This window comes from Coregonus clupeaformis, unplaced genomic scaffold (assembly GCF_020615455.1).
Source record: "Coregonus clupeaformis isolate EN_2021a unplaced genomic scaffold, ASM2061545v1 scaf0292, whole genome shotgun sequence".
Classification (NCBI taxonomy): Eukaryota; Metazoa; Chordata; class Actinopteri; order Salmoniformes; family Salmonidae; genus Coregonus; species Coregonus clupeaformis.
In genome coordinates, this window is record NW_025533747.1 from 385,001 (window position 1) to 400,000 (window position 15,000).

General features: G+C 46.2%; 1 protein-coding gene across 1 annotated transcript in view; it reads right to left on the reverse strand.

The window, feature by feature from the left end:
- Positions 1–15,000, reverse strand: part of wdr19 (WD repeat domain 19) — a 108,925-nt gene that overhangs the window by 39,957 nt on the left and 53,968 nt on the right. Inside the window, exons 21-27 of the mRNA XM_045214640.1 lie at positions 9,346–9,382; positions 5,946–6,055; positions 5,157–5,214; positions 4,669–4,809; positions 2,864–2,946; positions 2,624–2,707; positions 2,114–2,260 (exon numbers count right to left, since the gene is read on the reverse strand). Coding sequence (XP_045070575.1) covers positions 2,114–2,260; positions 2,624–2,707; positions 2,864–2,946; positions 4,669–4,809; positions 5,157–5,214; positions 5,946–6,055; positions 9,346–9,382 — 660 coding nt within the window. The remainder of the gene's footprint in view (positions 1–2,113; positions 2,261–2,623; positions 2,708–2,863; positions 2,947–4,668; positions 4,810–5,156; positions 5,215–5,945; positions 6,056–9,345; positions 9,383–15,000) is intronic.

Genomic DNA, 15,000 nt, shown 5'->3' on the forward strand with positions numbered 1-15,000 from the left:
ACTGAAGCCAGCAACCCAACTGCTCTCTCCAACTAACCAACCCCAACTGTCCGGCCAACTAACTAACTATCTCTGACGGCAACCCAACTGTCTCTGGCCAGCCGCAACTGACAGCCAACTGTCTCTGACAGCCGACAGCTGCTCTCTGACACAACAACCCCAACCCACAACTATCTACAACCAACTGACAACCCAACCCAGCAACTAACTATCTCAGCAACTGACTACCGACTGTCCGCAACTGACCGACTGTCTCTGACAACTGACAACTGTCTCTGAACCAACTGGCAACTGACCAACTGTCTCGCTCGACAACCCAACTGACTGACTGACTTCCGACTGACTGACTATCTCTAACTGACAGCGACCAACTATCTCTGCGCAACTGACACCTATCTCTGACAACCGCAACGTCTCTGACGAACTGACACCCAACTGTCTCTGACTGACCCGACTGCAACTGTCTCTGACTGACTGACTGCTATCTCTGACCGCTGACTGACAACTGTCTCTGACGACTGACTGACTGACTGTCTCTAACTGGACTGTCTCTGACGACTGACACTGTCTCTGACTGACTGAACTGACAACTGTCTCTGACGGAACTGAACTGTCTCTGACGACTGACTGACTGACTGACCGACAACTGTCTCTGACTGAACTGACTGCTATCTCTGACAACTGACCGACTGTCTCCGACTGACTGGACTGACTGGACTGTCTCTGACGACTGGCGACTGACTGTCTCCGACGCACTGACGACTGACTCTCTCTGGACTGACACTGACTCTCACTGACTGTCTCGGACTCGACTGACTGACTGTCTCTGACTGACGGACGACTGTCTCTGACACTGACTGACTGACTGTCTGACGACTGGTCTCTGACGACTGACAACTGACCGACTGTCTCTGACTGACTGACTGTCTCTGACTGACTGACTAGCATCTCTGACTGACTGACTAACTGTCTCTGACTGACTGACTGACCCGACTGACTGACTGTCTGACTGACTGACTGACTGTCTAACTGTCTCTATCTGACAACTGTCTCTGACCGACTGTCTCTGACTGACTGACTGACTGACAAACTGACTGACTGACTGACTGTCTGACTGACTGTCTCTGTCTGACTGACTGTCTCTGACTGACTGACTGACTGACTGACTGTCTGACTGACTGTCTCTGTCTGACTGACTGTCTCTGACTGACTGTCTCTGACTGACTGACTGTCTCTGACTGACTGACTGTCTCTGACTGACTGTCTCTGTCTGACTGACTGTCTCTGACTGACTGACTGTCTCTGACTGACTGACTGTCTCTGACTGACTGTCTCTGACTGACTGACTCTGACTGACTGACTGACTGACTGACTGACTGTCTGACTGTCTCTGTCTGACTGACTGTCTCTGACTGACTGACTGACTGACTGACTGTCTCTGACTGACTGTCTCTGACTGACTGTCTCTGACTGACTGACTGTCTCTGACTGACTGACTGACTGACTGACTGACTGTCTCTGTCTGACTGACTGTCTCTGACTGACTGACTGACTGTCTCTGACTGACTGTCTCTGACTGACTGACTGTCTCTGACTGACTGTCTCTGACTGACTGTCTCTGTCTGACTGACTGTCTCTGACGACTGACTGACTGTCTCTGACTGACTGTCTCTGACTGACTGACTGTCTCTGACTGACTGACTGACTGTCTCTGACTGACTGCCTGACTGTCTCTGACTGACTGACTGACTGTCTCTGACTGACTGACTGACTGTCTCTGACTGACTGACTGTCTCTGACTGACTGTCTCTGACTGACTGACTGACTGACTGACTGTCTGTCTCTGACTGTCTGTCTCTGACTGACTGACTGACTGTCTCTGACTGACTGTCTCTGACTGACTGTCTCTGACTGACTGTCTCTGACTGACTGACTGTCTGACTGACTGACTGTCTCTGACTGTCTGTCTCTGACTGTCTGTCTCTGACTGTCTGTCTGTCTGTCTGTCTCTGTCTGACTGTCTGACTGACTAGCTCTATCTGACTAGCTCTGTCTGACTAGCTCTGACTGTCTGCCTGACTGTCTGCCTGACTGCCTGTCTGTCCGTCCCCACCTGGCAACCATCTTGGCCCCGTCGATGCTCTGCGTCTCCCTGACAATGCGGACAGCGTCTTCGGGGTTGTTGAGGTGTTCCAGCAACACCCGGATCACGTTGTCCCAGTCCCTGGCACTCTCATAGGCCTGAGCCGCCTCCTTAAACCTGACAAACACAATATTATCCCAGTCCCTCCCACCGCCTCCTTAAACCTGACAAACACAATATTATCCCAGTCCCTCCCACCGCCTCCTTAAACCTGACAAACACAATATTATCCCAGTCCCTCCCACCGCCTCCTTAAACCTGACAAACACAATATTATCCCAGTCCCTCCCACCGCCTCCTTAAACCTGACAAACACAATATTATCCCAGTCCCTCCCACCGCCTCCTTAAACCTGACAAACACAATATTATCCCAGTCCCTCACACCGCCTCCTTAAACCTGACAAACACAATATTATCCCAGTCCCTCCCACTGACTCCTTAAACCTGACACACACAGAGAGAGAGATGTGGTACCTACTTGCCGTCCACCTCCTTGGCCTTGGCGTACTGCAGGTGGATCTTCGGAGAGGAGACCTGAGGAAGTAACTCTCCTACTTTAGACCTGAGAGAAGGTTGTAAATATCAGAGAGAGTATGTGAGAAGGGTTACACCTACGGGTATAATGTGTGTGTGTGTGTGTGTATACACTGTATGTATGTATGTATGTATGTATGTGTGTGTGTGTGTGTGTGTGTGTGTGTGTGTGTGTGTGTCTCACCAGTTCTTGCAGCGTATGTAGACTGAGGCAGCCTTGTCATAGTACTGTCCCTTCTCATACAACTGAGCTGCTTCAGAGAACTGCTGCAGAAACACAACAACACAGACAGAGAGGGAGAATTAGGCCGATACCCGCTAATTATCAAACTCCAGAAAAGAGACGCTAAATTCTACAACCACCTAAAAGGAAGCGTTTCCCAAACCTTCCATAACAAAGCCATCACCTACAGAGAGATGAACCTGGAGAACAGTCCCCTAAGCAAGCTGGTCCTGGGGCTCTGTTCACAAACACAAACAGACCCCACAGAGCCCCAGGACAACAATGCAATTAGACCCAACCAAATCATGAGAAAACTAAAAGATAATTACTTGACACATTGGAAAGAATTGACAAAAAAACTGAGCAAACTAGAATGCTATTTGGCCCTAAACAGAGAGTACACAGTGGCAGAATACCTGACCACTGTGACTGACCCAAACTTAAGGAAAGCTTTGACTATGTACAGACTCAGTGAGCATAGCCTTGCTATTGAGAAAGGCCGCCGTAGGCAGACCTGGCTCTCAAGAGAAGACAGGCTATGTGCACACTGCCGACAAAATGAGGTGGAAACTGAGCTGCACTTCCTAAACCCATATTTATGTTTATTTATTTCCCTTTTGTACTTTAACTATTTGCACATCGTTACAACACTGTATATAGACATAATATGACATTTGAAATGTCTTTATTCTTTTGAAACTTCTTAGTGTAACGTTTACTGTTAATATTTATTGTTTATTTCATAGAGAGAGAGAGAGAGAGCGAGAGGGCGAGAGAGAGAGAGAGAGAGCGAGGGCGAGAGAGAGAGAGGCGGAGAGAGAGGGTGAGAGGCGAGAGAGAGAGAGGGCGAGAGAGAGGGCGAGAGAGAGAGGGCGAGAGGGCGAGAGAGAGAGAGGCGAAAGAGAGGAGAGAGGCGAGAGGGCGAGAGAGAGAGAGAGGCGAGAGAGAGAAGAGAGAGAGGCGAGAGAGGGCGAGAGAGAGGAGGCGAGAGAGAGAGAGAGCGAGAGAGAGAGAGCGAGAGAGGGCAAGAGAGAGAGAGAGGGAGAGAGGGCGAGAGAGAGAGAGAGGGCGAGAGAGAGAGAGAGAGAGAGAGAGGCGAGAGAGAGAGAGGCGAGAGAGAGAGAGAGGGCGAGAGAGGCGAGAGAGAGAGAGAGGCGAGAGAGAGAGAGAGGGCGAGAGAGAGAGAGAGAGAGGCGAGAGAGAGAGAGAGAGAGAGAGAGAGAGAGGGCGAGAGAGAGAGAGAGAGAGGGCGAGAGAGAGAGAGAGGCGAGGGCGAGAGAGAGAGAGAGGGCGAGAGAGAGAGGCGAGAGAGAGAGAGGCGAGAGAGAGAGAGAGCGAGAGAGAGAGAGAGGGCGAGAGAGAGAGAGCGAGAGAGAGAGAGAGAGGGCGAGAGAGAGAGGGCGAGGGAGAGAGAGAGGGCGAGAGGGCGAGAGAGAGAGAGAGGCGAGAGGGCGAGAGAGAGAGAGGCGAGAGAGGGGCAAGAGAGGGCGAGAGAGAGAGAGAGAGAGAGAGGGAGAGAGAGAGAGAGGGCGAGAGAGAGAGGACGAGAGGGCGAGAGAGAGAGGACGAGAGGGCGAGAGAGAGAGAGAGAGAGAGGGCGAGAGAGAGAGAGAGAGAGAGGCGAGAGAGAGAGGACGAGAGAGAGAGGACGAGAGAGAGAGAGAGGGCAAGAGAGAGAGAGAGAAGGCGAGAGAGAGGAGAGAGAGAGAGAGAGAGAGAGGGTAGAGAGTGAGAGGGCGAGAGGGTAGAGAGTGATAGACAGATACCTTCATGTTCTCCAGTATAACTCCACAGTCTTTCTTCAGGCCTCTGCTGGGGTGAGAGATGGCCTGGGCAGCGCCTCTTCTGATGTCACCCATCCTGATTGACATCCTGGCCACACCCCCCTGACATGCCTCATCATGCTCCTGGAACCACACAGAGAGAGAGAGAGAGAGAGAGAGAGGAGAGAGAGGGTGGGAGGAGAGAGAGAGAGGGTGGGAGGAGAGAGAGAGAGGGTGGGAGGAGAGAGAGAGAGGGTGGGAGGAGAGAGAGAGAGGGTGGGAGGAGAGAGAGAGAGGGTGGGAGGAGAGAGAGAGAGGGTGGGAGGAGAGAGAGAGGGTGGGAGGAGAGAGAGAGGGTGGGAGGAGAGCGAGTGGGTGGGTGGGAGGAGAGAGAGAGGGTGGGAGGTTTTAACCCCTTTGATACAGAAAATAAAAGCTTGTATGGAAAAAAAAAACTACAACCCACACTGCAGAGGATAGTAGTGACTTACCTTGTTGTTGTGGGTTATGCCTTTCTCATAGAGAGACAGAGCATTCACATAGTCTCCACTATAGAGAGAGAGAGAGAGAGAGAGAGAGAGAGAGAGAGACAGAGAGAGAGAGAGAGAGAGAGAGAGAGAGAGAAGAGAGAGAGAGAGAGAGAGAGAGAGAGAGAGAGAGAGAGAGAGAGAGAGAGAGAGAGAGAGAGAGAGAGAGAGAGAGAGAGAGAGAGAGAGAGAGAGACAGAGAGAGAGAGAGAAAGAGAGACAGAGAGAGAGAGAGAGAGAGAGAGACAGAGAGAGAGAGAGAGAGACAGAGAGAGAGAGAGAGAGAGAGAGACAGAGAGACAGAGAGAGAGAGAGACAGAGACAGAGAGAGAGAGAGAGAGAGAGAGAGAGACAGAGAGACAGAGAGAGAGAGAGAGAGAGAGAGAGAGAGAGAGAGAGAGAGAGAGAGAGAGAGAGAGAGACAGAGAGAGAGAGAGAGAGAGAGAGAGAGAGAGAGAGAGAGAGAGAGAGAGAGAGAGAGAGAGAGAGAGAGAGAGAGAGAGAGAGAGAGAGAGAGAGAGAGAGAGAGAGAGAGAGAGAGAGAGAGAGAGAGAGAGAGAGAGAGAGAGAGATAGGAGAGAGACAGAGAGAGAGAGACAGAGACAGAGAGAGAGAGAGAGAGAGAGAGAGGGAGTGAGAGACAGAGACAGAGAGAAATCAAAAACTAGAACATTATATAAAACTAAAAGTATATGTGTGTGTATTTGTGTGTGTATTTGTGTGTGTATGTGTGTGTATTTGTGTGTAACTCACATGAACTCCAGTTGAACAGCGTACTCCTTTGATATGAAAGGTATCTGGTCCTCAGCCAGTCTCTTAGCCAGCATCAGAGCACTGTCCCAATGCTGTAGGTCCCTCCTCATCTAATACACAGTGTTATCAAACCTTTCATATTATATACACACACAACGTCTTATCAAATCTGATTCAATTATACACACACACAACGTCTTATCAAACCTGATTCAATTATACACACACACAACGTCTTATCAAACCTGATTCAATTATACACACACACACAACGTCTTATCAAACCTGATTCAATTATACACACACACACAACGTCTTATCAAACCTGATTCAATTATACACACACACACACACACACACAACGTCTTATCAAACCTGATTCAATTATACACACACACAACGTCTTATCAAACCTGATTCAATTATACACACACACAACGTCTTATCAAACCTGATTCAATTATACACACACACACACACACAACGTCTTATCAAACCTGATTCAATTATACACACACACAACGTCTTATCAAACCTGATTCAATTATACACACACACACAAACGTCTTATCAAACCTGATTCAATTATACACACACACAACGTCTTATCAAACCTGATTCAATTATACACACACACAACGTCTTATCAAACCTGATTCAATTATACACACACACACACACAACGTCTTATCAAACCTGATTCAATTATACACACACACAACGTCTTTTCAAACCTGATTCAATTATACACACACACAACGTCTTATCAAACCTGATTCAATTATACACACACACACACAACGTCTTATCAAACCTGATTCAATTATACACACACACAACGTCTTATCAAACCTGATTCAATTATACACACACACACACACAACGTCTTATCAAACCTGATTCAATTATACACACACACACACACAACGTCTTATCAAACCTGATTCAATTATACACACACACACACACACAACGTCTTATCAAACCTGATTCAATTATACACACACACACACACACACACACAACGTCTTATCAAACCTGATTCAATTATACACACACACACACACACACACACGTCTTATCAAACCTGATTCAATTATACACACACACACACACAACGTCTTATCAAACCTGATTCAATTATACACACACACACAAACGTCTTATCAAACCTGATTCAATTATACACACACACACACACAACGTCTTATCAAATCTGATTCAATTATACACACACACACACACACACACACACACACACACACACGTCTTATCATACCTGATTCAATTACAGTGGGGAAAAAAAGTATTTAGTCAGCCACCAATTGTGCAAGTTCTCCCACTTAAAAAGATGAGAGAGGCCTGTAATTTTCATCACAGGTACACGTCAACTATGACAGACAAAATGAGATTTTTTTTCTTCAGAATATCACATTGTAGGATTTCTAATGAATTTATTTGCAAATTATGGTGGAAAATAAGTATTTGGTCAATAACAAAAGTTTCTCAATACTTTGTTATATACCCTTTGTTGGCAATGACACAGGTCAAACGTTTTCTGTAAGTCTTTACAAGGTTTTCACACACTGTTGCTGGTATTTTGGCCCATTCCTCCATGCAGATCTCCTCTAGAGCAGTGATGTTTTGGGGCTGTCGCTGGGCAGCACGGACTTTCAACTCCCTCCAAAGATTTTCTATGGGGTTGAGATCTGGAGACTGGCTAGGCCACTCCAGGACCTTGAAATGCTTCTTACGAAGCCACTCCTTCGTTGCCCGGGCGGTGTGTTTGGGATCATTGTCATGCTGAAAGACCCAGCCACGTTTCATCTTCAATGCCCTTGCTGATGGAAGGAGGTTTTCACTCAAAATCTCACGATACATGGCCCCATTCATTCTTTCCTTTACATGGATCAGTCGTCCTGGTCCCTTTGCAGAAAAACAGCCCCAAAGCATGATGTTTCCACCCCCATGCTTCACAGTAGGTATGGTGTTCTTTGGATGCAACTCAGCATTCTTTGTCCTCCAAACACGACGAGTTGAGTTTTTACCAAAAAGTTCTATTTTGGTTTCATCTGATCATATGACATTCTCCCAATCCTCTTCTGGATCATCCAAATGCACTCTAGCAAACTTCAGACGGGCCTGGACATGTACTGGCTTAAGCAGGGGACACGTCTGGCACTGCAGGATTTGAGTCCCTGACGGCGTAGTGTGTTACTGATGGTAGGCTTTGTTACTTTGGTCCCAGCTCTCTGCAGGTCATTTACTAGGTCCCCCCGTGTGGTTCTGGGATTTTTGCTCACCGTTCTTGTGATCATTTTGATCCCACGGGGGTGAGATCTTGCGTGGAGCCCCAGATCGAGGGAGATTATCAGTGGTCTTGTATGTCTTCCATTTCCTAATAATTGCTCCCACAGTTGATTTCTTCAAATCAAGCTGCTTACCTATTGCAGATTCAGTCTTCCCAGCCTGGTGCAGGTCTACAATTTTGTTTCTGGTGTCCTTTGACAGCTCTTTGGTCTTGGCCTTAGTGGAGTTTGGAGTGTGACTGTTTGAGGTTGTGGACAGGTGTCTTTTATACTGATAACAAGTTCAAACAGGTGCCATTAATACAGGTAACGAGTGGAGGACAGAGGAGCCTCTTAAAGAAGAAGTTACAGGTCCATGAGAGCCAGAAATCTTGCTTGTTTGTAGGTGACCAAATACTTATTTTTCACCATAATTTGCAAATAAATTCATTTAAAATCCTACAATGTGATTTTCAGGATTTTTTTCTCAATTTGTCTGTCATAGTTGATGTGTACCTATGATGAAAATTACAGGCCTCTCTCATCTTTTTAAGTGGGAGAACTTGCACAATTGGTGGCTGACTAAATACTTTTTCCCCACTGTATATACACACACACACAAACGTCTTATCAAACCTGCATCAATTATACACACAATGGACAATGTCACGACTTCTGCCGAGGCTGCCTCCCCTCCACCGGCTTACTATAACTACTGCCGAGCCATTTATCATCACTCCATTAGTCTTGTCTTCAATCACACACACACCTGGTCCTTATTCCCTCATTAGTCATGGTATAAGTGTTCCCTCTGCTTCCTAGTCTGTGTGGGTGATTGTTTATTGTGGAGGTTAGTGAAGCTCGGTGGATCTTGTGTATTTTGTATCGACGGGAGGATTCTCCTGTTTGTCTGTTTTTGTGCCCTGGAGTGTGTTTGACGCATTTCTGCGTAAACCTGTATTTTTGCGGATTAAAGCCTGTTATTCTGTGATTTACCCTCCTGCGCCTGACTCCTTCAACACCACCTCATCACAGACACACACATATTGTGTGTGTGTGTGTGTGTGTGTGTGTGTGTGTGCGGTAGGGTTGAATAGCGGAATCCGGGTTACCGAGATGTCCCGCCCAAACCAACCCACGCCCCTTTTCCTGGGATAAATAACAGTGAGAAACCGGTAAATGATAAAAAAATGAACAGCATGACGTGAAATGGAACGGTTAATTACACGCCATGTCTAAATCCGGCTTCTCTATGGCTGGCTTATGCATAATAAACTTCTAAACTCATAGCCTCTGTCATCTTTGATCAATATGCCCCTGCTCTCCACTGACCTCTCTCCTTAACTCTAGCTTCGTTGGAGTGCCAGGAAAAGATAGACTAGAATAGCTTTGCTCTCCACTGACCTCTCTCCTTTAACTCTAGCTTCTTTGGAGTGCCAGGAAAAGATAGACTAGAATAGCTTTGCTCTCCACTGACCTCTCTCCTTAACTCTAGCTTCTTTGGAGTGCCAGGAAAAGCTAGACTAGAATAGCTTTGCTCTCCACTGACCTCTCTCCTTAACTCTAGCTTCTTTGGAGTGCCAGGAAAAGCTAGACTAGAATAGCTTAGCTCTCCACTGACCTCTCTCCTTAACTCTAGCTTCTTTGGAGTGCCAGGAAAAGCTAGACTAGAATAGCGTTGCTCTCCACTGACCTCTCTCCTTAACTCTAGCTTCTTTGGAGTGCCAGGAAAAGCTAGACTAGAATAGCTTTGCTCTCCACTGACCTCTCTCCTTAACTCTAGCTTCTTTGGAGTGCCAGGAAAAGATAGACTAGAATAGCTTTGCTCTCCACTGACCTCTCTCCTTAACTCTAGCTTCTTTGGAGTGCCAGGAAAAGATAGACTAGAATAGCTTTGCTCTCCACTGACCTCTCTCCTTAACTCTAGCTTCTTTGGAGTGCCAGGAAAAGATAGACTAAGAATAGCTTTGCTCTCCACGGACCTCTCTCCTTAACTCTAGCTTCTTTGGAGTGCCAGGAAAAGATAGACTAGAATAGCTTTGCTCTCCACTGACCTCTCTCCTTAACTCTAGCTTCTTTGGAGTGCCAGGAAAAGATAGACTAGAATAGCTTTGCTCTCCACTGACCTCTCTCCTTAACTCTAGCTTCTTTGGAGTGCCAGGAAAAGATAGACTAGAATAGCTTTGCTCTCCACTGACCTCTCTCCTTAACTCTAGCTTCTTTGGAGTGCCAGGAAAAGCTAGACTAGAATAGCTTAGCTCTCCACTGACCTCTCTCCTTAACTCTAGCTTCTTTGGAGTGCCAGGAAAAGCTAGACTAGAATAGCTTTGCTGGACATTTCTGTTCAGCATTTCTTATACTCATAGACTGTTGGAAGAGAGACGCAAGCTCTTGTTTGCTGAATGTTAAATACAGCAGACCAAAAGAAGTCACGGGAAGTTTGAAAGAAGAGCGAACGTGCGATGGCGGTTGGCTATAACATTTCTTTTTTTTTTTTACCCATAACCAGTCAATCTTGGTGAAAAGAAGTGAAGGCAGTCTGCATCTAATTCTAGTCCTGTATTATTCAGCATGTCGTTATAACGACCCTGTATTATTCAGCATGTCGTTATAACGACCCTGTATTATTCAGCATGTCGTTATAACGACCCTGTATTATTCAGCATGTCGTTATAACGACCCTGTATTATTCAGCATGTCGTTATAACGACCCTGTATTATTCAGCATGTCGTTATAACGACCCTGTATTATTCAGCATGTCGTTATAACGACCCTGTATTATTCAGCATGTCGTTATAACGACCCTGTATTATTCAGCATGTCGTTATAACGACCTGTATTATTCAGCATGTCGTTATAACGACCCTGTATTATTCAGCATGTCGTTATAACGACCCTGTATTATTCAGCATGTCGTTATAACGACCCTGTATTATTCAGCATGTCGTTATAACGACCCTGTATTATTCAGCATGTCGTTATAACGCGACCCTGTATTATTCAGCATGTCGTTATAACGACCCTGTATTATTCAGCATGTCGTTATAACGACCCTGTATTATTCAGCATGTCGTTATAACGACCCTGTATTATTCAGCATGTCGTTATAACGACCCTGTATTATTCAACATGTCGTTATAACGACCCTGTATTATTCAACATGTCGTTATAATGATCCTGTATTATTCAGCATGTCGTTATAACGACCCTGTATTATTCAACATGTCGTTATAATGATCCTGTATTATTCAGCATGTCGTTATATTGGTCCTGTATTATTCAGCATGTCGTTATAACGACCCTGTATTATTCAGCATGTCGTTATAACGACCCTGTATTATTCAGCATGTCGTTATAACGACCCTGTATTATTCAGCATGTCGTTATAACGACCCTGTATTATTCAGCATGTCGTTATAACGACCCTGCATTATTCAGCATGTCGTTATAACGACCCTGTATTATTCAGCATGTCGTTATAACGACCCTGTATTATTCAGCATGTCGTTATAACGACCCTGTATTATTCAGCATGTCGTTATAACGACCCTGTATTATTCAGCATGTCGTTATAACGACCCTGTATTATTCAGCATGTCGTTATAACGACCCTGTATTATTCAGCATGTCATTATAAAGACGATGTATTTCATTTAACTGTTGAAAAGAGAAGAAGAAATGCGTCAACACCAGAGAGAGAAGCAGGAGGTAGGCTAATAGGCACGTCAACACCAGAGAGAGAAGCAGGAGGTGGGCTAATAGGCACGTCAACACCAGAGAGAGAAGCAGGAGGTGGGCTAATAGGCACGTCAACACCAGAGAGAGAAGCAGGAGGTGGGCTAATAGGCACGTCAACACTAGAGAGAGAAGCAGGAGGTAGGCTAATAGGCACGTCAACACCAGAGAGAGAAGCAGGAGGTAGGCTAATAGGCACGTCAACACTAGAGAGAGAAGCAGGAGGTGGGCTAATACGCACGTCAACACTAGAGAGAGAAGCAGGAGGTAGGCTAATAGGCTCGTCAACACTAGAGAGAGAAGCAGGAGGTGGGCTAATAGGCTCGTCAACACTAGAGAGAGAAGCAGGAGGTAGGCTAATAGGCTCGTCAACACTAGAGAGAGAGAAGCAGGAGGTGGGCTAATAGGCACGTCAACACCAGAGAGAGAAGCAGGAGGTAGGCTAATAGGCTCGTCAACACTAGAGAGAGAAGCAGGAGGTAGGCTAATAGGCTCGTCAACACTAGAGAGAGAAGCAGGAGGTGGGCTAATAGGCACGTCAACACTAGAGAGAGAAGCAGGAGGTGGGCTAATAGGCTCGTCAACACTAGAGAGAGAGAAGCAGGAGGTAGGCTAATAGGCACGTCAACACTAGAGAGAGGAGCAGGAGGTGGGCTAATAGGCACGTCAACACTAGAGAGAGAGAAGCAGGAGGTGGGCTAATAGGCACGTCAACACTAGGGGAAATATTATGAAAGATACGAGTCAGCCTAATAATTATAAACATGTCAAATAGGCCTTATTATATTTATAAATTAAAATAACATTTGCTAGCCTATAATGGTAACTTTGTAGGCCACATGTCCTGCACCAGCATCCCATGTTCCCTCCCAGCTTCATGGTTTGAAAGTGGTGCGTAATTCCAGTCATAGCATACAGTGCAAAAATATAAACGCATTTTTCATGAGCTGAAATAAAAGATCCCAGAAATGTTCCATACGCACAAAAAACGTATTTCGCTCAAATTTTGTGCACAAATTAGTTTACATCGCTGTTAGTGAGCATTTCTCCTTTGTTAAGATAATCCATCCACCTGACAGATGTGGCATATCAAGAAGCTGATTAAACAGCATGATCCTTACATAGGTGCACCTTGTGCAGGGGACACTAAAAGCCACTCTAAAATGTGCAGTTTTGTCACACAACGCCAGTTTTGAGGGGAGCGTGCAATTGGCATGCTGACTGCAGGAATGTCCACCAGAACTGTTGCCAGATAATTTAATGTTCATTTCTCTACCATACAACACCTTCAATGTCGTTTAAGAGAATTTGGTAGTACGTCCAACCGGCCTCACAACTGCAGACCACGTGTAACCACGCCAGCCCAGGACCTCCACACCTGGCTTCTTCACCTGAGGGATCATCTGAGATCAGCCACCCGGACAGCTGATGAAACTGTGGGTTTGCACAACCAAATAAATTCTGTACAAGCTGTCAGAAACCCTCTCAGGGAAGCTCATCTGCGTACTCGTCATCCTCACCAGGGTCTTGACCTGACTGCAGTTCGCCGTCGTAACCGACTTCAGTGGGCAAATGCTCACCTTCGATGGCCACTGGCATGCTGGAGAAGTGTGCTCTTCACGGATGAATCCCGGTTTCAACTGTACCGGGACAGATGGCAGACGGCGGTTTGCTGATGTCAATGTTGTGAACAGAGTTTCCCATGGTGGCGGCAGGGTTATGGTATGGGCAGGCATAAGCTACGGACAACGAATACAATTGCATTTTATCGATGGCAATTTGAATGCACAGAGATACCGTGACGAGATCCTGAGGCCCATTGTCGTGCCATTCATCTGCCGCCATCACCTCATGTTTCAGCATGATAATGCACGGCCCCATGTCGCAAGGATCTGTACACAATTCCTGGAAGCTGAAAATGTCCCAGTTCTTCCATGGCCTGCATACTCACCAGACATGTCACCCACTGAGCATGTTTGGGATGCTCTGGATAGACGTGTACAACAGCTTGTTCCAATTCCCGCCAATATCCAGCAACTTCGCACAGCCATTGAAGAGGAGTGGGACAACATTCCACATGCCACAATCAACAGCCTGATCAACTCTATGCAAAAGGAGATTTGTCGCGCTGCATGAGGCAAATGGCGGTCACACCAGATACTGACTGGTTTTCTGATCCACGCCCCTACCTTTGTTTGAAGGTATCTGTGACCAACAGATGCATATCTGTATTCCCAGTCAGATTAGGGCCTAATGAAAGCGTACAGTATTATGTAGAGTCATTATTGCATGGAACTCCGTTCCATCTCATATTTCTCAAATAAACAGCAAACCTGGTTTCAAAAAACAGATAAAGCAACACCTCACGGCACAACGCCTCTCCCCTATTTGACCTAGATAGTTTGTGTGTATGTATTGATATGTAGGCTGTGTGTGCTGTTTTTTAAATGTATGTATTTCTGTCCTTGAGCTGTTCTTGTCTATTAATGTTCTGTATTATGTCGTGTTTCATGTTTTGTGTTCTGGACCCCAGGAAGAATAGCTGCTGCTTCTGCAACAGCTAATGGGGATCCTAATGAAATACCAAAATACCAAAATGAATTTATTTCAATTGACTGATTTCCTCATATGAACTGTAACTCAGTAAAATCTTTGAAATTGTTTACATTTACATTTTTTATTTTTATTTTTACATTTTAGTCATTTAGCAGACGCTCTTATCCAGAGCGACTTACAGTTAGTGAATACATATTTTTTTTATACTGGCCCCCCGTGGGAATCGAACCCACAACCCTGGCGTTGCAAACGCCATGCTCTATCAACTGAGCTACATCCCTGCCGGCCATTCCCTCCCCTACCCTGGACGACGCTGGGCCAATTGTGCGCCGCCCATGAGTCTCCCGGTCGCGGCCGGCGGCGACAGAGCCTGGATTCGAACCAGGATCTCTAGTGGCACAGTTAGCACTGCGATGCAGTGCCTTAGACCACTGCGCCACTCAGGAGTGGCGTTTATATTTTTGTTCAGTATATT